The 22419-nt window shown below is 41.8% G+C and overlaps 1 protein-coding gene across 1 annotated transcript; it reads right to left on the reverse strand.

Annotated features, from left to right (window-relative positions):
- Positions 1-1309: 1309 nt before the first annotated feature.
- LOC142055539 (sulfotransferase 6B1-like) lies at positions 1310-8471 on the reverse strand. Its single transcript, XM_075089581.1, has 7 exons — positions 8224-8471; positions 6646-6785; positions 5887-5976; positions 5129-5255; positions 4245-4339; positions 3595-3751; positions 1310-2638 (listed from the first exon to the last, which is right to left on the reverse strand). The coding sequence occupies exons 1-7, from the start codon at positions 8423-8425 to the stop codon at positions 2508-2510; spliced, it is 942 nt and encodes a 313-aa protein (XP_074945682.1). The 5' UTR covers positions 8426-8471; the 3' UTR covers positions 1310-2507.
- Positions 8472-22419: the final 13948 nt, after the last annotated feature.

Below are 22419 nucleotides of genomic sequence, written 5' to 3' on the forward strand. Positions count from 1 at the left end.
TAATGGAGCAAAAGAACGTGAGGTTTTACTGCTTTGAATAGCTCTGTCCTTCAGGGTGAGACTGTAAAGGCAGAAAGGGACTGAACCCATAGCCCTGACATGACACAGGAGAGGATAAACTTCCAAAGCACGTCATGGTCTTGTTTTCCATCAGATCAGCAAGGGCATGTCTACTGTTTATTTTAGTTTAGGTGTTTTCTACCTAGTTTTAATCTTGTTAGTTCAATAGTGTGGTGGTGATGTAGTATTATTATCTGAGGAATTACCGGTAGAGCTTCTGCTTCCCTGTGAGCAGTGTAGCACCCGGTCTTTGCAGAGATTGTCCCCAGACTCAGTAACAACTACCTCCATAATGTCCCATCCAAAAATGCTGCAAGGCTAGCAGTTTTTGAATATCAACAATTTCCCCTTCTTAACTAAAGTAAATGTGCTACTCACATTTATTTCTCAAAGCCCAGCGTGCCTGGAAAGCCTCACTGCAAGTGGAGGCTGTTGTGCAGTATCCGTGTCCAAAAATTCAAAAGCTGCCATGAAATTGCAGTGGGATTCAGCCAGTGAGGATGCGGAATGTGACTCTAAAACCTGGTGTGGATCTAATTGGGGAAAAAATATCACTTAAGGAAGTCAGGCTTGGTAGAGTCTTGCCTGTTACATAAACTGGACTGTCGGGAGATAATTTAAATAATGCAAGAATTAACACAGACGGGATCAGTAAGAACATGGAAAGTTGGTCTGTCATATTCCAAGATGCCTACAAGTATAGATCTAGAAGAGACTTAATGTGGCTTTCTAGTCCACGCCCTGTTTAATTCAATGGTATTTAAAGAGCCTTGTTTTGCTGTTTTTCCAGAACGTGTGGCTGAAGTGCAGTTGGTCCCTGGACAGGTCTGGAGTGCCGTGTCCACAGTGCCAAATACCAATGCCAGTACGAAATAGCTGAGCATAGTGATGTCTCACACAACCACCCTTGACAATCCCATCTTCTCAAAAGAGCCAGTTTCAGCAAATTTTGGCATCTTCAGTGTCAGAGAATTTCCAGTTATGGAAATTAATCTATTTCAGTGTTTAAATATTAATTTAAGTTAAAGCTTAACTTTATGTAAATCAAGAATGAACAAAGGGAATGCTTAGTTTTGTGGCAAGAGCGCTCCACTGGCATTAACAGTGGGAAACATCATCTTCTCTGATCGCTACATTTTCTTTTCCTATTTTATGGCTGGAGCATGGAAAACATAAAAGCGGTTCTTAGAAGTGGCACGTAGGTGTATAGATTAAGGACTGTATTCAAACACAAGACAAAGACATTCACTTCATGATTTTGCTTTTTACTAACCTTTATACAGTTAGAAACATGGTCTTTGGTGGAGCAAGTGCAAATATATGTGATATTCAAAAGAAAATATTTGGGATTTTTGTGATACAAAGAGACAATTATTCATGGTTATAAATAACTCGGCACTTCACAGGCTGCACCTGGAGTACTGCGTCCAGTTCTGGTCACAATTCCAGAAAGACACAAACAGACAGGAGGGGGTCCAAAGGGGAGCCCCAAAAATAAGAAGGCTCAGGGGGGACCTAACCACAGCACTCCAGTACTTAAAGGGGAGGACGGAGGGTCACTATTCATAAGAAGCCACGTGGAGAAGACAACGAGCAATGTGTACAAGTTGCACCAGGAGAGATTTCATCTCAGTGTAAGAAATAAATTCTTTACAGTGAGAACACTCACTCACTGGAACAACCTTCCCAGGGATGTCGTAGAGTCCTTATCGCCGGAGGATTTCAGGATGCAATAATCTCATCTAGGCCCCCTTTCCCATGAAAAGTTGGACCTGATGATCTTTTGAGGTCCCTTCCAACCCGGGCTGTTCTATGATCCTATGAAAGCAGTGCCTCTGAGTGGATCTCGCCTGTTAACCCCAACCCTGGATCTGAAATCCATCCTGAAATCCTGCATTCAGAGAGAGTAGAATCCCTAAGAATACTGATCCCCGCTCCCTTTCATTCTCCTCCCTCTAGCGTTGATCCAGTTTGTGCTGAAGTCATGGGGAAGGTATCCTTTGTCATTAATTAAGGTTGTGTCAGATATTTTTGCTAGTGACCTTTTCTGTGAAGATGTTCCCTGATTTGAAACTTTTTTGCAACAACAACAACAAAAATCTACACACTAAATAATTATAAGTAGTCTAGAAAGACTGAATTTGGCTAGAAAGAGAAAAGGGGAGTTTTCTTCCATGTGGCAGCTGCTGAAACAGGGCTGTTAAGTTTATCTGAATATGGTTAGTTGCCATCTTATTCAGCAAATGAGTGTAGCCAAAGCAAGCCAAAGATCTCACCTTTAAGACAAACTCCCACTATTCACCATTGTCACTGTAAAGGCCGCTGCAACGTGATTCTAAGTCATTCTAAGGTGCTTGGATCATTTGATCTAGTTTTCTAGTACAGAGCATTCAGACGATCTGAGAGTGTGTTGGAAAGCTCTTGCTCTAACCACTTTTCATTCCTCTTCAGGCTTTGCAGTACACTTCGTACTTTAACTTTGTTCCCAGTTTAGTTCCTCCGACATGTTCTTCAAATGCTTTGTCCATTTGCTTATTCTGATCTTCACTGAAAAGATTCTTCCAGTCACTTATACAACCTTCAAAGAAGCAAAGAAACTCTTGAAAAACAAGAAATTTTATTTCTTTTTATTCTATAGATCTGTCGTTCTCATTCCATTGTACGCCAAATGGAGCTGATCCATTTTTCAAGGTAAAACTTCACTCGTTTTTGCACCGATAGAATTTTGTGAAGTCAGTGGAGCTACAGGTCTGTGAAACTGCTATGATGCAAAAGAACATGCTCCTGCTCAGGTGCCCGTGTCCAAAAGAGCAGCCTGAAGTCCTGCTTCCCTGCAGCTCTCTACTCCAGTCTGTTATGACGGACAAGGTGGAAATTCATAAAGGCTTGATTAAGAATCATCTGGCAGGAGGCAGAGCTGGATTTCTGCTCCCTTGGCAGCTTCAGATTTTATCCACCAACTTCTTTAATGTAAAATGCAGAAACAGATTCTGACAGCCAGGCTGGCCCTCTCACGTCTGTGTCCCCTGCACTACACTGCAAAAGTAGTTCCTTCTTGCTTTCCCTTCTCTATGTACCTGATTCTTACGTGCTTGCCTTACTTCTAACATGTGAGCGTGAACAGGAGAGTGGCAGTGGCCGTTTCAGGAGATCCTACACTCTCCTAAAAGGTGTGACCATGGCACTCAGGCTGAGTTTGGCCCAGTTTTCCTTGCTCAGGTAAACCTCTAATGGTTGAAGAATCAGAGAACTTGGCACAGAGGTGGAGAGGAGTTCAGATACATGACAGTTTCTCCTTCCTGCCAGTCATCTGTGGTCCTCTCAGATTTGCTCTGTGTGATTTCTTCTCTGCTGCCAGAGCCTTCCTGGGTCTCTTCCTCAACAGTGCTCCTTGACTAGTCTTCTCAAGCATAACAGTATCAAGCATAACCTGCTTGATACTAGTCTGTGGCGCTAATATGTGTGCAAAAAAGCAGCAAAGGGTGGGTGGCCCAGTGGGACATTTCCACCTCTGGACTTCTTGGACCTTCCTACCTTTGCGAAAGAGAATATTGCCAAATGCCCCATGGGTCTTCTGCGAGTTCGTCTTCATTGACTGGAAGCTGCTCCTCTCTACCACGCTCTGAAGTTCTTTCTCAGTCACAGAAATCCCAAAGAAAGCAGCTATGTTTTTCACACCCAGGACCGTGTTCTGAAAAGACGAAAGTAACACACCACAGGACGTTTGAACAAATTACATGGCTTCCTGAGGTGGTTGTACTCCCCTACACCTCTCTGCTGGATACATATACAGAATATTCATAGAGTTTGGTGTTTCTCTTCTCCATACTTATTTCAGAGGAGATATGAGCTGTCTTCCTATAGATCGCAAAAGATTGTACGTGACTTACAGTTCAGCAAAATCTACATTGTTAAATATGTAAAAGCTCCCAAAAAAAACTTTCTAGGAATTTTGATTTACAGCGATTTGGGCTTATACCACAGCTAAAGAGAAAATGAGAAACATTTTCACAAACAACATTTAAAAAAGACTTAAGTTTGAATTTCACCTTTCGTTCTCTTACGAGAATCTACCTCATACAGCGTCAAGCAGTTTGAATGCACTACATGGATATAACGGTTAATTGGATTAGGAACAAATGGTCTTTGAAGTACAAAATATTGGTAACTATTGCTAACCTCACCTCTTTTAACTCTTCATAGGTTATTGTCATAACATTTTCATCAGCAGCATATTTGTTCCATTCAGAAAGGTATTCGAAGTAGCATCCCCAGGGCACTAAATAAAATAAAAGAATTCTAAGATGAAGCATAAATGAGGATTAGACAAACTCCTTATGAAACCAACCCATTTTGACTCCTTAAGCTGATTCCTCAGCCATGGGCATTATTAATCATGTCTATGCCAGACTTTACACCCTCTGTGGGAATTACAGGGTTTTGCTCCAGGCTGTTCTGACACGTGCACATGTCTCAGGCACATGAATCTATTTGTGAATCGGTACAGTAAAACCTGTTAGCATTTCAAGAGAGATGTGAGTCCACCAAAGAGCTATCAGTACTCAAAACGTCTCACAGACTCCCTTAATCCAGTTTAAAACCCTGTTTAACCCTCCCTTCTGCTGGCCACGTGATGTGCCAAGCTGAAGAATTTATGCAATTTTAAGCTAGTGGGATTATTTTCTTTCTTTTTTTAATGCAATAGACTTAGTCCAAATCATTCCTCTGGTCCAGCTTGACGTGGAGGCATTCAGATGTCCGCGTGGACACGAGAGGATGGACATTGGAGAGGAGGGATGAAGGGGATCCAAGGTAGAGATAAGGAGGAACTGCTTCTTCCAGAGAAAATATCTGTTTGTGCAAGTTAAAGCAGTTGGTGGAAGTGCAGTTTTGAGAAGAATTTATCCTTGGGCAGAAAGACAAGTACTGTAAACTTCCGTTCGAATTTCTAACTTTCTGTCTTTAATCTCTGCTTTTGTACTGTAAACTAAAAAATCCTAGTGGAGCAAGGGCTTCAGACAAAGTCAAAGCATTGAATAATTGACACAGACAGAAGAATATACTATACTTTTCTTCGTCATGAAAGCTGTGAAGAAATCATCCCAGGTCTCATAGGAGGGAAGAGGAGACATGTTATTTGTAAAATGGTAAAAAGATGTAGCTACATCTTTTGGATTGCGAATCAGCAACAATATCTAGAAAAAAAAAATATTTTATTTGTAGAGAAAGGCATGACGGACTATAGTATGAAGGCAACAATAATCTACAATTGCAGTTTGGGGAATTTCTAGTATCTTGTATACCACTTGCAGAAGTAGCAATTTCATTCTAAGTTCAGAAGGTGAAGTATTTCACTTTGCTTCAGTACCTGGTGAAGATGATGGCCTATAATTATTAAACTATCTTTTACAGATTAATCAAACGAATTATGCAGACTCTAAGCATGTTTTGCCCAATACCAGCATCATTCATCATTTAGGTAGTGGGGAAAAAAAAAATCACAAAAATAAAAATTATCTCTGAAACCTGATACACTGAAGCCCTCGTTTGTGACACCACCGTAAAATGCCTCCCATGGGAAATTGTGTCAAAATACATTTTACTGCTGGAGGATTTGTTCCGACCCCCCGTCTCGCTTGTGGAGACTGACACAAAGGTGTCAATAAGGATGAACGGAGATTAAGTGAAATGAATGGTAGTGCTTTAACAGGCATGGAGAAATGCCCAGGCTTAAGTATAAGAGTGACTCTGAAAATGGGCAGAACTGGCTTTAAAAAATGATTCTGTTGGAGCGTTTGCTTTCAAGACAGTAAAATCAACACTCACCTTGGCTTTATTTTTGAAGATTGACCTGGGAAGATTTTCAGGAAGGAGATGAGTAAATATAACTCTTCGAGAAGGTAATTTGTTCATTCGCTTTAAGAATTGGGAGGTGGAAAGCAGACAGTTCAGTTAGTACAAGTATTCTTTTCATCAGGCTATGATAAAATATTATCTTGCTAAACTTATCAATGGCTATTGGCTGATAGAAGTACTTATTTTTTGTGACTGTTATCCTGGCATCTTAGTGGACTGCTCTGAGTAGCTCTAATCTTCAAAAGCTCCTGAGAACAAGCACTTGGAAGAAGATTATCCATTGCCAATTCTCTTCAGTGATAATGAATTTAACGTGTCCCGTTAGACAGGGACCAAATCTAAAGGTAAGATGCAGACTCTGACCAGGGGTATGTGACAGCTGAAGGATCTCAAGGAGAGTGAGAAGGGGTGAGGAGCAAGAACTAGTGAAAGAGGCAACAGCCAGTATTTCGATATTTGACATTTCATTAAATTCTTCTTAAATACAAAACATGCTACGTTGACTTTCTGCAGTTCTCGCATATCTAATGAGTACATGGTCCTCTCAGGCCCTCTGAAGTATCCATTTATCCCTCAGCATTTGGCAACAGAGATGAGATTCACCCTGACCAGATGCCACACACAGAGAAGTGGGAGAGTTCTTATCAAACTGTGGAATATCTCACACACCATACATTCAGTATTTGAACCACAAAATTTTGACAGCTTTCATATATTCTCTGGGCCCACCTCATATTTCCCAGTGTCTCCAAATTCGAGGTAGGGGAATTCTTCTACTTCTTCAGCATTCACACTGCTTGCTTTATTCTGTGTTTTCTTTTCAAATATGGCTACCAGATCATTTAAGATTTGACCTACCCAGTTTGTGCCTGAAAGGGGAAAAATACAGGATTTTTTGTAAAGCCTTTAGAATAAAGAGAAATGGATTTGCCAGGAAAGCCAAGAGGTAGGTAGCATTACCAGGTGAGTTGCCTGGTCTCCTTTCATGTGGTACAATCACAGCTGACTATCTGGACAATCGCCTCTCAGGGTCCTACCTTTGCTCTTTAAAAGGCTACATTTCTCCATCTCAAATGGCTGAGTACATCGTAAATTAACTTGTATACTATAAATTAACTAATAAAGAAAAACCACTAATACGCAAATAGGAAAACATGCATTAATGTAATACATTTTTATTGTGACAAATATAAGGGGGATTGAGGTGATAAACCTGTACCTCAAAACCTAGTATATTATATATGTTTTCTGATGTGCTGCACGGGATTGTCTTGGGAGGAAAGATGGGTTGCAGAACCTCAACACAGGGGCAGAACCAGATCTGAAAACTGTGTTGTATGTGCTCATTTTCTTTACCAACAGGCAAAAATTCTCTAAAACAACATTTCCCCTAGACATTTATTATATCTTTATTCAAAACATAAAAGAGCCTGTAGAGAACTCCCATCTCTAGTCTACCATTTCCTGACTTCTGGACACTGGGTTCCTCCATCTTTGTCGCTCCAGCCTTAATAACCGTGTTCTGGTGCATAGCAGTTCTTCAAAATGAAAACATGATAAAAAAGCAAAACCTTTACAATCCTGTCAGCTGTGACTATGTACTGTACTGTACTATATCCAGTTGCTGGAGGAGAGAAACAGCTACATTAAACTGGATACAAGGCCCATCTAATCCAAGCCTGTAGCTCCGATATGGGCCAGTATAGGGCGCTTTCAGGCAGAAGGAGCAACGCCAGCAAAAAACTCTTGACTCAATGTGATCACTCCAAGTGTTACAAAAATAATTTTTATAGTTATGGCTTTCAGATATTCTTGACATCTTTGTGAAATAAACTAAAGAATATGTAGCGTGGCATGTGAAGGTACCAAAAGCACCATTCTGTGTAAAAATATTAACTTTAGAAAGTTATTATAAAATATTAACTTTACAAATACAAATGTAAAAGCAGATTCTGCAGTATCAGGAGATCTAGCGATTTCTGGTGTTAGAACTGTATTTTAATTCTAATTTGTGCATTTAACTTCATAACTATAAAAAGTAAAGGTAACAAAACCTTTTACACGCTATAGAAAAGAAAATAAGATGTCTTCCTCTCAGTCATTTGAAAAATTCCCTATATAAAATCTCCATGGTTAACATAGTTGCGCTTTTTGAGAACAAAATTAGTTCTATAAAATTCTGTGAAAATTCTAAATACATATTATATTTAGTATACTACATAATATTATATATGACATATATGTATTTAGCACAAACCTAGTTATTTGCCACTACATAACTTTATGAAGAAATTAAATTATATTCACCAGTTTTGGGGTATCCTGCCAAAATGATATCATCACTTCTGGCTTCGAGGGACTCCATGGCTCTGAATACTTCAGGACTGCAAAAAACAGCAGGGTAGAGAATCCCCTTGTAAGAAAAAAGCAGTTCGTCACGAGCCATTGTGTTAGCAGCAAGTATTGCCTTTTCTACAGTATCAGTAAATTTTTTCCTGGACTTCTCCATTCTTCTCTTTCTGTCACGCACAGGCTCTGTCACAGTGTGAAATGCTCTGCAGAAAGAGAGAGTCACAGATTACCCTTTAATAGGGGGTTGGGTTGTGGTTTGGGAGGTTTTTTTGACCCCTTGAACAATGATTTACTACTCTTTCTGAAACTGTAATGAAATACGCAACTCCAGTCAGAGACCTTGCTGTTTGAACCTTTTGAAATCAACAGAAGTTGAGCATAAGCAAACAAGAAAAACAAGAAAATGCAATCACTTTCTGGGTTAAAAGGCTTAACTAACTTCAAAATGTCATGCCAAAAATACATAATTAAAGCAGAGTTTTAAAAGAATATATTAAAATAGAACAACATGAAGCGCAGTACAGAGTTCTGCCTTTCTGGTGGTTACATAGAAATGACTCATTTATACATGTTCTTTCTCTAATGAGCTCAATCATTGTTTAACAACTGATCAGTCATTACTGAGTTGGTAATAATACAACCTTAGCTGCGATGACTAGCATTTATAATGCACTTCAGGTGTTGAGCTTCTGACTGCACTGACCTCTGAAAAACTGGAGTCAGGTCCAGGTTTAATATTCAAGTCTGTGGCAAGAGGATGGATCACAGAACCACAGACTGGCGGGGGTTGGGAGGCACCTCAGGAGCTCACCCCGTCCCACCCCTGCTGGAGCAGGCACCCCCAGAGCAGGGGCACAGGGCCGCGTCCAGGCTGGGGGTGAATGTCTCCAGGGAAGGGACCCCACAGCCTCTCTGGGCAGCCTGTGCCCCTGCTCTGGCACCCGCACAGGGAAGGGGTTTGTCCTCATGTTCAGGTGGAGCTTCCCGTGTTCCAGCTTGTGCCCGTTGCCCCTTGGCCTGGCGTTGGGCACCACTGAAAAGAGCCCGGCCCCATCGTCCTGACACCCGCCCTTCAGATATTTATAGGCATTGATGAGATCCCCCCTCAGCCTTCTCTTCTGCAGGCTGAACAGACCCAGGTCTCTCAGCCTTTCCTCACAAGGGAGATGCTCCAGTCCCCTGATCACTTTCGTAGCTCTCCGCTGGGCTTGCTTGAGCAAAGGAACAAGGAAATAGTTCCCTCAAAAAACTCATGCCAAGCATCTAAATACCATTCTTACTTATCTCCATCTTTTGAATGCTGCCTGTTGGGCATGTGGAGCAGAAGGACCAGCGACTGCATACCTGTATGCTTTTGCCATTTGCTCACTCTGAGGGATTCACGCCTGGACCCTGAGGCATGCTGCAGTGCTCTCGGGGTGGCCTAGCCCTACATTGTGATATCAGTTTTGTTCAGTCCATGGAAATCTTTTGCTTTTCCCCTTCATAGAATCATAGAACCGTTAAGGTTGGAAAAAGCCCTTAAGATCATCGAGTCCAGCCGGTAATCTATCACTGCCAAGTCCACCACTAAACCATGTGTAGGCATCATCTAAACTGAGTGGATGCCGTATGACTCTTCCTCGATCCATCTGTTGAAGGAGATCTGTGCCATAGCCACGTGGCACCACCCTCATCACTTCACTGATGTTTGCTAAAAATTGCTGTTCTACAAAATAGCATCTTTGCTGATTCTTGAAGTGTAACCAGCCACCTTAGCAAAACAGAAAAGCAGCTTGCCTTCATTTTTTTTTCCTTTACCTTCCCTTGGCATTAAACTGTTATGGATGGAAGATAAGATGATGTGCTTAATCGGTATTTTTACCTGCTGGCAAAAAACCAAAAAGGATTGGGACAGTATGCATTCCCCAAGGAAGAAAAAATGGGGAAAATGGTATGTAAATCATTAATGTATCTCATGCAATAGCATAGTGTTGGAATGGGATTTCCATGATAGAAAGACAGCTCATTTCACTCCTACACTCCTCTCATCACAGGACAGTCCAAAGAATCTTTGATGGAGAAAATCCAGAGGATCTCCGGTGTATTTTTGCCAGAGAGGGCAGTCAGGCCAATTATTCCTGGGAGGCTTGTTTCATTCTTAGGAACAAAAAAAAAAAGCCCCAGTATTAGTGGAGAAAAACCAATTAGAAGACATAAGTCATGAGGAGGGATTTTGAGGGGAGGTAAATTTCTTGGCAAAACAAAAAAAAAAAGCAGCAAGATCAAGATTTAGCAATGTGACCCTTTGATACAGCCATCTGCCACGACACCCGAGCCAGGAGATGGGAGGAGCATGCCTCACACTGTACGCGTTACGCCAGAAGACCCTCTGATCCTGCCAGATACTGAACCCAGAGTCTGATGGAAAACATCAGTTGATTTAAAGTTTCTAAGAAGCAGCTTTAAAAACATGGAGATTAAAAACAGATTAAAGGATTTGGTAACCTCCAGATTAACGGTATTTGTTGTTCAAGCCACCACAGTGCCTCTGAAGGTTTCTGACTTCCCATACTTATAAGACCTGCTTTTTCCTGATTGTGGAGCTTTGCAGAAAGAGGCTGGTGACCTTTTCTGTGGCAGGTACAGAATGGGTGCCCTGTGATAGGTACAGGGGACAGCCAGTTGACAGTTGCCTAGTGACCCATTCCCTATTAAGTGAAACAACAAAGCAATACCCTCAAAACTTGTGCCCTCAGGTGGTAAATGAGAAGACATGGGTTTCTATAAATATTCCTATATCTGCATTAATCTCAGTAAAAGTCTGGAGAAGGCTTCCATAAATTAGCCCTCCAAAATGACCTGATAAGATTTAAGATTGATCCATTAAGGTTGATCCATTCATGAAGGTAGCCTCAATCCCCCTGGTCGTCCATCTTCCAAAAAAGCCTCAGGGAGAGGGATGTTCCCTGGGATCCTCAGAATGAGCCCATGAAAAGTACCGCTTAAAGTAGTACTGGCTCTATGATGGAAATGCCACATGTGGCATTTTTCCCTTTGAATAATGAAGCGTGTGCCTGATCAGAGGGGAGTCAAAGCCTCCAACCAGAGACCAGGACGGTAGGATGTCTTAGGTTATGTGAGAAAAGCTTGTCTGTACACTGACAAGGGAGCACAGAGAAACAGTGGAGGGGGAGACCAGATAAGTGGCTGGAGAGCTGCCTGGAGAAAAAGGCCCTGGGGGTGCTGGCTGACAGCCGGCTGGGCATGAGCCAGCAGTGCCCGGGTGGCCAAGGAGGCCACCAGCCCCCGGGCGAGTGTCAGCCCTGGTGTGGCCAGCAGGAGCCGGGCAGGGATGGGGCCCCTGTGCTCGGCCCTGGGGAGGCCCCACCTCGAATGCTGGGCTCAGGTTTGGGCCCCTCGGGACAAGAAGGCCCTTGAGGGGCTGGAGCGTGTCCAGAGAAGGGCAGCGGGGCTGGGGCAGGGTCTGGAGCACAAGTGTGCTGGGGGGCGGCTGAGGGGGCTGGGGGGGTTTAGCCTGGAGAAGGGGAGGCTGAGGGGAGCCCTTCTCGCTCTCTGCGGCTGCCTGAAAGGAGGGTGTAGCGAGGCGGAGGTCGGACTCTTCTCCCTAGTAACAAGCGACAGGATGAGAGGAAATGGCCTCAAGGTGCACCAGGGGAAGTTTAGGAAAAACTTCTTCACTGAAAGGGCTGTCAGGCCCTGGCACAGGCTGCCCAGCGAGGTGGTGGAGTCTCCAACCCTGGAGGTATTTAAAAGAAGGGTCGACGTGGTGCTTGAGGATATGGTTTAGTGGCGGACTTGGCAGTGACAGGTTAGCGGTTGAACTCGATGATCTGAAGGGTCTTTTCCAACCTTACCGATTCTATGATTCTATAATACCCTGCCCGGATCCTCGCAGCAGCCATCAGCTCATTAAAGGCCTGGTTACACAAGCCCAGAGGAGCACAAGGAGACAAAGGCAGGTAGGAACCCAGGTTAAGGACTCAGACTAAGGGAGACCCTGTCCAGGCCCTTTCTAGGGCTGTCCCAGGCAAGCTTTAGTCCCAGTGTCCAGGTGTGAACGTGATCCATCAAGATGATCGGTGCTGGAGCACCTTGTGAAGACCAGCAGCGGCTGCTGCCGGGGGATAGGGGCACATAAGGGATGTGTGTTTCACCCCCGAAGGAAGGGGAAGAGCCTTTCATGACTGCACAGGACTTAGGTCAGGAGTACACGCAGGTGTGAGACAACTGCCACAAAACAAAATATTTACCAGCCTGCATGACTCTATTGTTATTTACTTAAAAGCACAGGAAATACTGAAACAGAAATGAAAAATAATTAATCCTCAGTACATGATCCTGGCTGATTTTCCTGACTACTCTAAAAAACTGTTTGAGCTGGGGTCTACTCTGTTGTAAAATTTTCTAGGATCCTCCTTCGTCTTTTGTCTTCCTCCTGAATTGCAGAGTCGTCTTCATGACAGTCACCCTCCCTGACCGGGACAAAGCTGGGCACAACGTCAGATTAGACCACTATCCCTTGTCTACACAAGTATATCCAGCTCTGTCTTTCCCAAAATTTCCCACATGTCTTCTAAACTTGCCTCTTGCAGCTATTTTTGAGCCTCAGCTTTGCTGTCTCTTGAGAGTTTCCACTCTCTTAATCCTCTCTCTGGAACAAGGTAGGAAATAAGCAATTTTCCACAGCTTTCATCATCTCTATTCATGTATTGGCTAGTTGCCAAAGTACAGATGCAAAGGTTAACTGCCCTCTCTGTCCTGTTAATACTCCACTAGGTAATAAGCAAGAACATGCCAGTAAATGCAGAGAATTTCATGACACAGAATGCTGGAGAAATCATCTTTTTATTCTAATCTGAAGATGTCAGCTCTATGTTAACAGACTCCTGTTTGTGTTAGATACTGTCCTACGCTGGTGGTCAGGACAGTGGGAGTAAAACACCAGTAACCAACCATGAGCGAATGTATCCATTAAGAAAGAATAGAATACCTCTTCCAGCTGTGAGGTCTTTGAAGAAACAGGATTCATAAGGTGGAAAAGGAAAAAAGAATAGGGAAAAAATGGTAATAAAATATCACTAAATCTTTTGGATTTCAGATAAATAGCAGTATCTGGAAGATATAAATTAAAATACATAAACAGGAATTAGGAAAGGGCTGTAATGGAAAAATAGCAATGTTCATTTCAAGTACCACAGCAAAGATTTCTTGGACCGTGTACATTAATCTTGAAATACAGGTTTCACTTTATAGGCAGAATTCAAATTATTTCACTGTCCTTCAGCTTGAGGAAAGTTTTCAAAATTTACTTACTGAGCACATGTAAATCAATTATATAGAACCTAAGGGTAGTTTGCTTGGCATGAAGTTTTTCAGATATTTATGGTGCAAGTGGTTTCATTAAAATAGACCAGATAAAACAATAAAATGATCAAGAAGGGTCACATTTGGCTAAAATGCTAGTACTCTTTGCAGGATGACTTGCACTCAGAATCTAGCCTCTTGCAACACCACAAGTAAATGGTCCCAGTAGGAGACTAGTAAAAAAAAAATCTAAATTGGCTTGAAAATCCACTGAAGTCAATACATCTATAAATCACTAAAAAAGCCCTCATTTTAGCTTTGTTCTTGAATATGGACTCGGGTAAATTTTCAGGAGCCCTATAGGTACATATAAGTCATCTCAGGTCTAATTTCTTCACCCACGTCAATAAAACTCAGAGAAGAGAGAAAGTAGAAAGCATAATTAACAAAACATTAGTGTTTTGAAACCCTCTGCTGACTCAAAGGGTTTCAAAACCCTTAGCAAAAACTTCAGCTGGCAGAGGAGAAATTCCTAAGCTCTTTCTTGGGACCAAATACTGTCTGTTTTCAGTAACCTTAACCTAAAAGCTCTTAATGACAATTGTTTAGGGAGAAAAATTGTCCCCTGATCCATTTCAAAATACGAGTTCATGTTTCTTCTTTTATGTTAATAGAGAAATCTAAAAGTAATGGGCAGGATCTCGGTGGGGGAGGAAGAATGATGCATCCTTTTGGAGTCAAAATGGTGGAGCCTGTTGAGACTAAGAGGAGAGAGGGGACAGGAGAAGGAAGCTGAGATTAGACTGGGAAGGGGAAAAGTTGGAACAATGCAGAAAGATGGGGGAAAAGGCAACACCTCCAAAAGTTCTGAGGAAGGATCTGGATTCTGACACACAATAGCAGAAGTTTTTGACTAGCACTATCTGTATCGACCGTCCTTGTGTGCAGCTCCTACAGCAAGGTCTCTTCACATGTGGCGACTGAACTGTCCTCTTGCCCCTGGGCCTTGTTCCTCTGCATGTGTAATACAGCGTATTAGCCAGACAGTGGTCAGAAAACTGAACTAGTCATAGAGATGTTGCACCTCCTTATGAAAAAAAAAACCCACCCTGGCTTTGGAAAGCAAATAAATATAAGTATTTGCTGTTAATAAGTAAATGTTGGGCATAAGAAAGCATCAGGGTAGTAGTAAATTGGTAAGTGGGAGGCACAGCAAAAGTTCCTTACAGGACTATCTCCAGCATTTCATCTTGTGTTCTTGTGTTACATAGTCTTTTTGTTTATCTTTCCATGAAATGTCTCCTTTGTAACCTCGACAGAATAAAATCGGACCAAATTTTGGGAAGTGTCTCGCACAATCCTTCTGAATCTTTTCCTCCTTACAGGGCTGCGTGGATTTATTTTGGTTAGGGAATCCCTGCAGTTGCCCATAGCACTTCTTTTATAAGTCTGTATTTCATATGTCACAAGTTCAGTTGAGAAATTACATATAAGCTTCAGTGCCCACCTTGTGTTTCTCAGGATATCCAATTTCAAGGTAGGGAAATTCTTCTGACACATCTTTCTGATGATCTGTTTCATTTTTACTGGTTTTTTTTGCAGCTGTTAGTATATATTTGTCCAGTTTGTACCTGGAGGCATGAAGAGTGGAAATGCTTTGAAGACTCTAGGAAAAGTCTAGCATGTAACATATGAAATGGTGCATGAGGGGTACCAGTGACATCTCACTGGGAAAACAGAAGAAAATATCTTTAGGTGTAGATATTCACACTTAAAGAGATGTTGAACAGCACCCAGAAATATGACTGGTCTGTGGCATTTAAAATATTGCTGAAGCCTGTAAAGAGGTAGTTGAGGCCTTTTCTGCTCTGGTAGAATAAAACGAGGAACTATTTTACTGGACTTGTATCAAACTATAAAATAGGAAGAGACAAAAATGTTGATCGTTGTTCCAATCAAGTTTCCTTAGTTCTCTGTCCTACTGCTAATTAACAAGATGGTTTTAAGAAAGACATTGACCAGTACATCACAGGGTTAAAAGAGTTTAGTTAGATCGCATAGGAATATTAGTAAAGGCCACAAGGAAATGTCTTGGGTTTGCCTCAAATTAAGTTTTCTAGCCGATCCTCTTCCTCACCTGCCAAAACCCACCTTGGCTCAAACTGACCCCAGAGTAACTGCCGGTCAGTGGAATTATCATAATCTTGAACTTTTTCTTTTGTCAGATCCAGTATCGATATGAGCATGTGTAAATCATTCCAACTTTGAAGGACTCAGGTAAGGACTTGTAAGAGCAATGTTAAGGCTGGGATGAGCGCAGTATGAAAGGGATGTGTATCTGGAGGCACCCAGAGAAACAGCAGAACAAGGGTTAAGAGGATGGCCAGTACGGATGAGGAAGGAGACTGTTCACAGCAATGCAGCTGCGGGATGTGTTCCTTCTGTCAAGCCCAGGAGGCCAGTGCTCTGATAAGAACACACCACCACAACTTGCCAGCAGAAGACCCTTCCTTCACTGTAACAACAGAAGGGTGGCAACAAGGTTTAAGGATGGGGAACTGCTGGAGCAAGGCCAGCGCAGAGCTGCCAAGGTGCTCAGGGGCTGGAGCATCTCCCTTGTGAGGAAAGGCCGAGAGACCTGGGTCTGTTCAGCCTGGAGAAGAGAAGGCTGAGGGGGATCTCATCAGTGCCTATAAATACCTGAAGGGCGGGTGTCAGGGGATGGGGCCGGGCTCTTTTCAGCGGTGCCCAACGCCAGGCCAAGGGGCCACGGGCACAAGCTGGAACACGGGAAGCTCCACCTGAACATGAGGACAAACCCCTTCCCTGTGCGGGTGCCAGAGCAGGGGCACAGGCTGCCCAGAGAGGCTGTGGGGTCCCTTCCCTGGAGACATTCACCCCCCGCCTGGACGCGGTCCTGCGCCCCTGCTCTGGGGGTGCCTGCTCCAGCAGGGGTGGGACGGGGTGTGCTCCAGAGGGCCCTTCCAATGCCCACCATTCTGGGATTCTGTGAAGGTTATGGCATGCAGCAGACTTGTCTAACATTTATAGAGGCTGAAGTAAGCAAAATTTGGGACCCAAAGCATCACCCTGAACTAACCAGTCATCACTCCCTACAGGGTAAAAAAGAGCTGTCCAAAAACTAGTTTGTCACCACCAATCAAGAACAACCCAAGGTACATGACAGGAACTCAACTTATCCTTCGTGTCACACACCAAAAGTGACCCTGGGGCTACACCATTCAAGTACAAACACCCTGCTGCTTGCAAGTATACAGGTATGAGAGAATGAATGCGAACAGATAAAATAAACTTTGACGTTTTTGTAAAGTAGATATCACCTTCCTCTCCCTGAGGTCTTGCACTGATTTTTGTTACCCTGATTTCCTACGCACACACAGATACTGGAAAGATGTTTTCATTGCGGGATAGGCTATATTAAGCAATTATTAAAATAAAGGATAGCATTTTACATTCTGGAAAAACAGATGTCCTTAAAAAATGTGTATTCATTTATTTCTGATAACTCTGGATATGCCCAATATCCACGTACATGGTCCTTTTCAGTCTGAGTTCCTGTGCAGTCTATGGTTTCTCAATATAAAAAATGCTAAGATTTGCATTTTTGTAGGATGCAAATATTTAATATATATCTTATAGGTAGGGGAGAGAAAAGTGTACAACACACAGTATTGCGTATGAAGAGAAATCAGATAGTTTTACACCAAAATTTGTGGTGTTTTTTAAATTTGCAAATAGGAATATCATTTTCCTTTGTCATTCATCTCAAATAAAACTGGAAATAATTCATTAGAATTTCATAATTCTAAACGCAACACCATAATTGCATTAGCTGTAGCAATTGCTATTGCTGCTGTTGTTACTGTTGTCATTGTTATACCTGTTCTGATTATCAGCATTTTTATGGCAACCTCCTTTGTGCAGCAAGAAAAACCTACCCGATTTAGGAAAGCTTACCAGGGTAACGTCATCTCTTCTGGCTTCAGAGGACTCCATAGCTTTGAATATTTCAGAAGAGCAGAGTAGTGGGGTAGACAGTCTCCCTGGAGGTAAGTTCCAGTCTTTCAGCAACATTGTTTTTTCTAACACGTCAGCTACAGCTATTTTGTACTTTTCTATTCCTTTCTCTTCCCTTTTGCTTTCCAAAAGTCCCTGTTGATGTCTAATCATGGGCAGCAGAGGCAGGTACAGGTTACTTATTTATGGGTTATTTGCATCAGTGTGTGTTTCTTAACTCCTCCCTTCCTAGCCTTTTGCAGAAAAAGATCCTGAACTAGCTGCGGCTGGGTCATTTTAAATTTTCTCGTTGACCTCACTGGGAAATCAATAGAGTCCAGAGGAAATATAAAGGAATCTATTTGTTTTTAATGATGACTTTACTCGCAATAAGTTAGAGTGCTAACACGCAACCTGCATCTTCAGGTGTTTATTCCAATTTCATCACTGTTGACATGGCCTCTGGCACATGTTCATTGGACATGAGATAATTAAGAGCAATTGAGCTTCAGACTTTGACTGTAAGTGAATATGATAACATGGTTGGCTCATCCGGGGAGAATGTGGGGCTTTTTTCCAAATAATCTGGAGGGAGGAGATTTAGAATACCCAAATTTGGCAAACAGAATGCCAAACTGCTTGTGATGGTAGGTTTTCAGTTGACTTTGGCAACACCAGAGCTTTGGCCTGGGTATGCAGATCAAGGTAGAGAGGGTCCGGAGGACAGTAAGGAGTGCAGCGGGAATAGCAGCACGTTCACAGGGCCCTGAAAAGAGATTTGGTGGCTGATAGACTGGACACTCAATGCAGTGTCACTGAGGGTCAGATCAACGGGCTCAGTGTGATAAAGGAAGTAGATCAACGGGCTCTAAGAAAAGCACACATTGTGCTTTTTCAGATGTCCACTTTTACCTAAACAGTAAGATCAGCTGGAAGAGCTTGGGGGTTGGACTAGATGATCTTTAAAGGCTCCTTCCAACCCAAACAACTCGATGAACTAGTCAACATTTTGTCACCACTTGAGCAGTAAAGTGTTCCAGCTTGGCATGGAAAGGTGCTAGCAGGTCTGATATACAAGGATGGGGTAAGTGTATCAGCTGTACTTTGATCCCAAAGGTAAACTAAAATGTTTACATTCTGTAAACAATGGTCCATACGTAAGTGCTTTAAATGGTAAGCTAACCATCTGGACTGGAATTTATTATTCCAAGTGTTACATAAATGAAGAACTGCCATTCTAGAAGCACGAGAAGACATAGCTCTTGAGTCATCCTAAAAACATCTAGCCAGTTCAAGCAAAACCCTGCTGCAGTACCACTGTGGTACTGAAAGCTAAGAAGATTTCAAAGGGCAGCATCAACCCCGTGGAAGAGAAATTCTCAGAGGACTGTTAAATACAATTACTTCCAGATTCAAGGCGTCCTTAGGTCACAGGTTGCTGGAGACTGGGAAACTATTCTAAGGACTTATCATTATATGCTGGATGTTCGGTTGGCCACACCTGTTCACAGGACGCACAGCTAAATGCAACTTTGCTCCATTTTAGGATGGGATATTAGGATCTCAGATTCTTTAAGGACTTCATTTTAACTTGGCCTCATGTCACAGGAGTCTAGCCAGAATCAATATTTATCCTGTAATGGATAAATATAATATCTGATCTAAATTATGGCTTGAGATTCAAGATATATTATATTATGCAAAGTTTGTTTAAAGCACAGTTAAGCTCATTCTCATGTTATGGTTGGTGGAAGGATCAGTTTTCAGTCTTTTATTTCACTGTTCTGTTTGCTTAGCTGACAATTATATTTAAAAATAGCGGGGTTTAGCCTACTCTAGGTGGATGTACTCGTGGGGTCTGTGAGTACGGTTTCATATTATTGTATGAAGAATGAATCATGTCAATTCTGTCAATCATCCCAAAGACTTTCAGGCTAAGAATCTGACTTGTTGCCAAAGGCTATATTTTTATGAGAATCTGAGTGAAAATGATCTTGCCACTTTCAAGTATGAGAAAAATGGTTGGGAAAATAGTTTCTTCCCTCCTTTTTATGGCCAGTATGATTAGGACTTTAATTACTGAAGTCATGACTCAAGCCTTTCCTCAGAGCTTTAATAGGCATGGTATAATTCGTGTGAGTTTTATCCAGCTGTATTTTCTTATGCATGCTCAAAAGAGTAAAATAACATAAAAATTTTCCTCTACAGGAAATGTTATCATTACTTATTATATAAATGGTACAAAATTACCAGAATGGAAACCACGGCTACGACTGGCCCACTGGTGCCTTACTTGCATAGGTAGCTCAGCTGAAGTACCTCACTGGGGCAAGGAGTAGAAATTTGACCTCGTTACTTGCCAATGAACGCAGAGCATTGCACAAAAGCCCAGAGGGCTACGGAGCACGGGAGCAGCCAGGAGCAGAAGAGCTGGGTCCTGTCTCCTGCTAATGTCGGACACAGCTGCAATCCAATCAGAAGTGAAACCTCTGTCACATATTTGATTCTTAGCATCAAAAGGGAGGCCTTTTTTAAAACAGTTCAGCTGCTGAAATAGCCAGAAGCAATATAGGAGCAGTGACACAGCCTTTTTGTTATGGCAGATGTTTAAGCATATTCAATAGGGGAGATTTTCTTTAGCCAGCTTTGCCCACTCTGCAGCACAGAAGCGCAGCATGACTGAGGTTGGAGAAGTCCTCTGGAGATCATTTAGTCCAACTCCGCTGCTCAGAGCAGTCACCTAGAGCAGGTTGCACCCAGGGCTGTGTCCAGATGGCTTCTGGATATCACCAAGGACAGAGATTTCCCAGATCAGATCTTCACCATACGATACACATAAAGCATACTTGAAACATCATATGATGAACACTATGTTATTGCTTAGGTAGTCTTACTAGCATGAGTCACTGCAGAGTTACTCAATGTTTATAGGAGATATAGAATGTGCACCACTCAATGTATATATATTTCATACATATATATGTGTGTGTGTATATATATTTTTTAGATATATATTTATGTGAACCAGTTTGGAACATAGGAACAATTTGGAATGAAACTAGTGACATGGTACTGGTGAATTCGTATGCAAAGATACAGAGGAAATATTATTATAAAATTGCTCTAGAGCATTTCAGAGTATTTTCTGATCAAACTGTTTCATCAGAAAAGTTCTCATGAGCTGTACTGCTGATACCTAAAAGGAAAAAGCAGATTATGGATGATGCATGACATGAATCTCATATTCTGAGAGGGCAGATCTATCTGCTGTCCTCCATACCGAAGACTATGAGGCTGGAGAAAGTTTCAGGCACTTTGATTTTAAAAAGAAGTGAAATGGAATAGGATACCGCCTGGTCCCAACGATAACATTCTAATGAAAGTATTTTTATGGGAATGGAATAATTTTATTAGAATTGAATAATTTTATTAGACCCTGCTGATCTAATTAGGCTTAGAATTCTTTCACTCGCTGCATCGTGTTCTGGACACCAAATCAGCTGAATGACTTTGTTTGAGCCCATTACTGCCCTGAAGCTGATATTGAGGAAAAATGAAGACAAAATATTTACGAAAAGCAGAAATGTTTCAGCACTAAGAAATTATTTTACCTTCTTTGCGTTCTAATATTTTATCATTTTTGCCCTGAGGCCAAAAGTTTATCCCACTTTATATGGTAATCCAACAGAAGACCTTCTTCTAACAAATATTCTTCATCTATGTATGTAGAACACCATAATAACAAGGCTACTACCGGTCTTTTCAGAATTCCACAGCTATTAAATGAATACCATCCCCAAAATTTTATTTTCATCAACATCTTCACAGTTTACACCACATGTTCAAGAAGACATTTTACTGGTATGCAACGACAGTTGTATCTTTGGTAATTTGTCTTTGCAGAAGAGAGAATATTCTTCTCTGTGGCATTTTTTTCAAAGGCCAGAAGTTACTATATTCAACAATGATTTGAACACCTTTCCGTGTTACTAAGAATTCAAATAATTCAACTATTTTTTTGACCCCCAGAATCTGGTTCTGAAAAGTAATAGGTTGCATCTACTGCTACTATGTCCTACAATATCTGGAAAATGCAATGATTCTGTGAAACAGGTAAGAAATGGTTTTAAAAAAACACCACTGAGCAACTGCATCACCTTGTGCATTTTTCCTGTATAAATGGGTTATGAAAAAGCAGAGATATAAGAAATTATGAAAGAAGTATAAAAAAAAAAGGTAGAAAGAAGAACGGTCTTGGCTGTTGCTACCTGGAGTGTATAATTCTAATCCCTCTCATAAATGGCTGTTGCAAACAGCTTGAAGGATGGATGAATCAGGGGAAAAAAAGAAAAGAAGGGAAAACAAATGTGGACAACCCTGGAATAGATTTTGAGTGTTTGCAACGGATTCAATTGTACTGAAGCTTACAGATGGGCCATTTACTCTATGATAACGCTTGCATCTGCTGAGTTTCTTTCTGCTGTGCAGTACAGCTACACGTAAGCACCTGATGAGAGCACTTGCCCTTCTTTGGAATTAATGAACTTCCTACCAGTGAACTTTCCACACTGTAGTGAACACATAAGGAGGCTGAATTTTGCATTATTAACAGTGGTGGGTTTGTGGAATAGAGGAGAACATGACTCTGCAGGCGTTTTCAAGGATAAGCCACCCGTTTTGTCAAATGTTGAATGTCTTTGAAGACAAAGTCATACATTAAAGTTACCAATTTTTGCATTTTTCTACTTTAGTGTCTCCCATCTCATCGGTCTGAATTACCTGCTGCACTATGATACAGTGCTCTGGCTACCACAACATTTCTGTACC

Source organism: Phalacrocorax aristotelis, chromosome 3, assembly GCF_949628215.1.
Source record: "Phalacrocorax aristotelis chromosome 3, bGulAri2.1, whole genome shotgun sequence".
NCBI classification, from domain to species: Eukaryota; Metazoa; Chordata; class Aves; order Suliformes; family Phalacrocoracidae; genus Phalacrocorax; species Phalacrocorax aristotelis.

What these genes read in the sequence shown, in the direction of transcription:
- LOC142055539 (XM_075089581.1), bottom strand. Translation starts at nt 8,425, where the DNA reads ATGGAGAAGTCCAGGAAAAAATTTACTGATACTGTAGAAAAGGCAATA. An exon ending in GAGACACTGGGAAATATGAG is followed by an intron (nt 5,977 to 6,645) that starts GTGGGCCCAGAG and finishes CAATTCTTAAAG; the next exon opens with CGAATGAACAAATTACCTTC. An exon ending in AGCTTTCATGACGAAGAAAA is followed by an intron (nt 4,340 to 5,128) that starts GTATAGTATATT and finishes TATTTTATTTAG; the next exon opens with TGCCCTGGGGATGCTACTTC.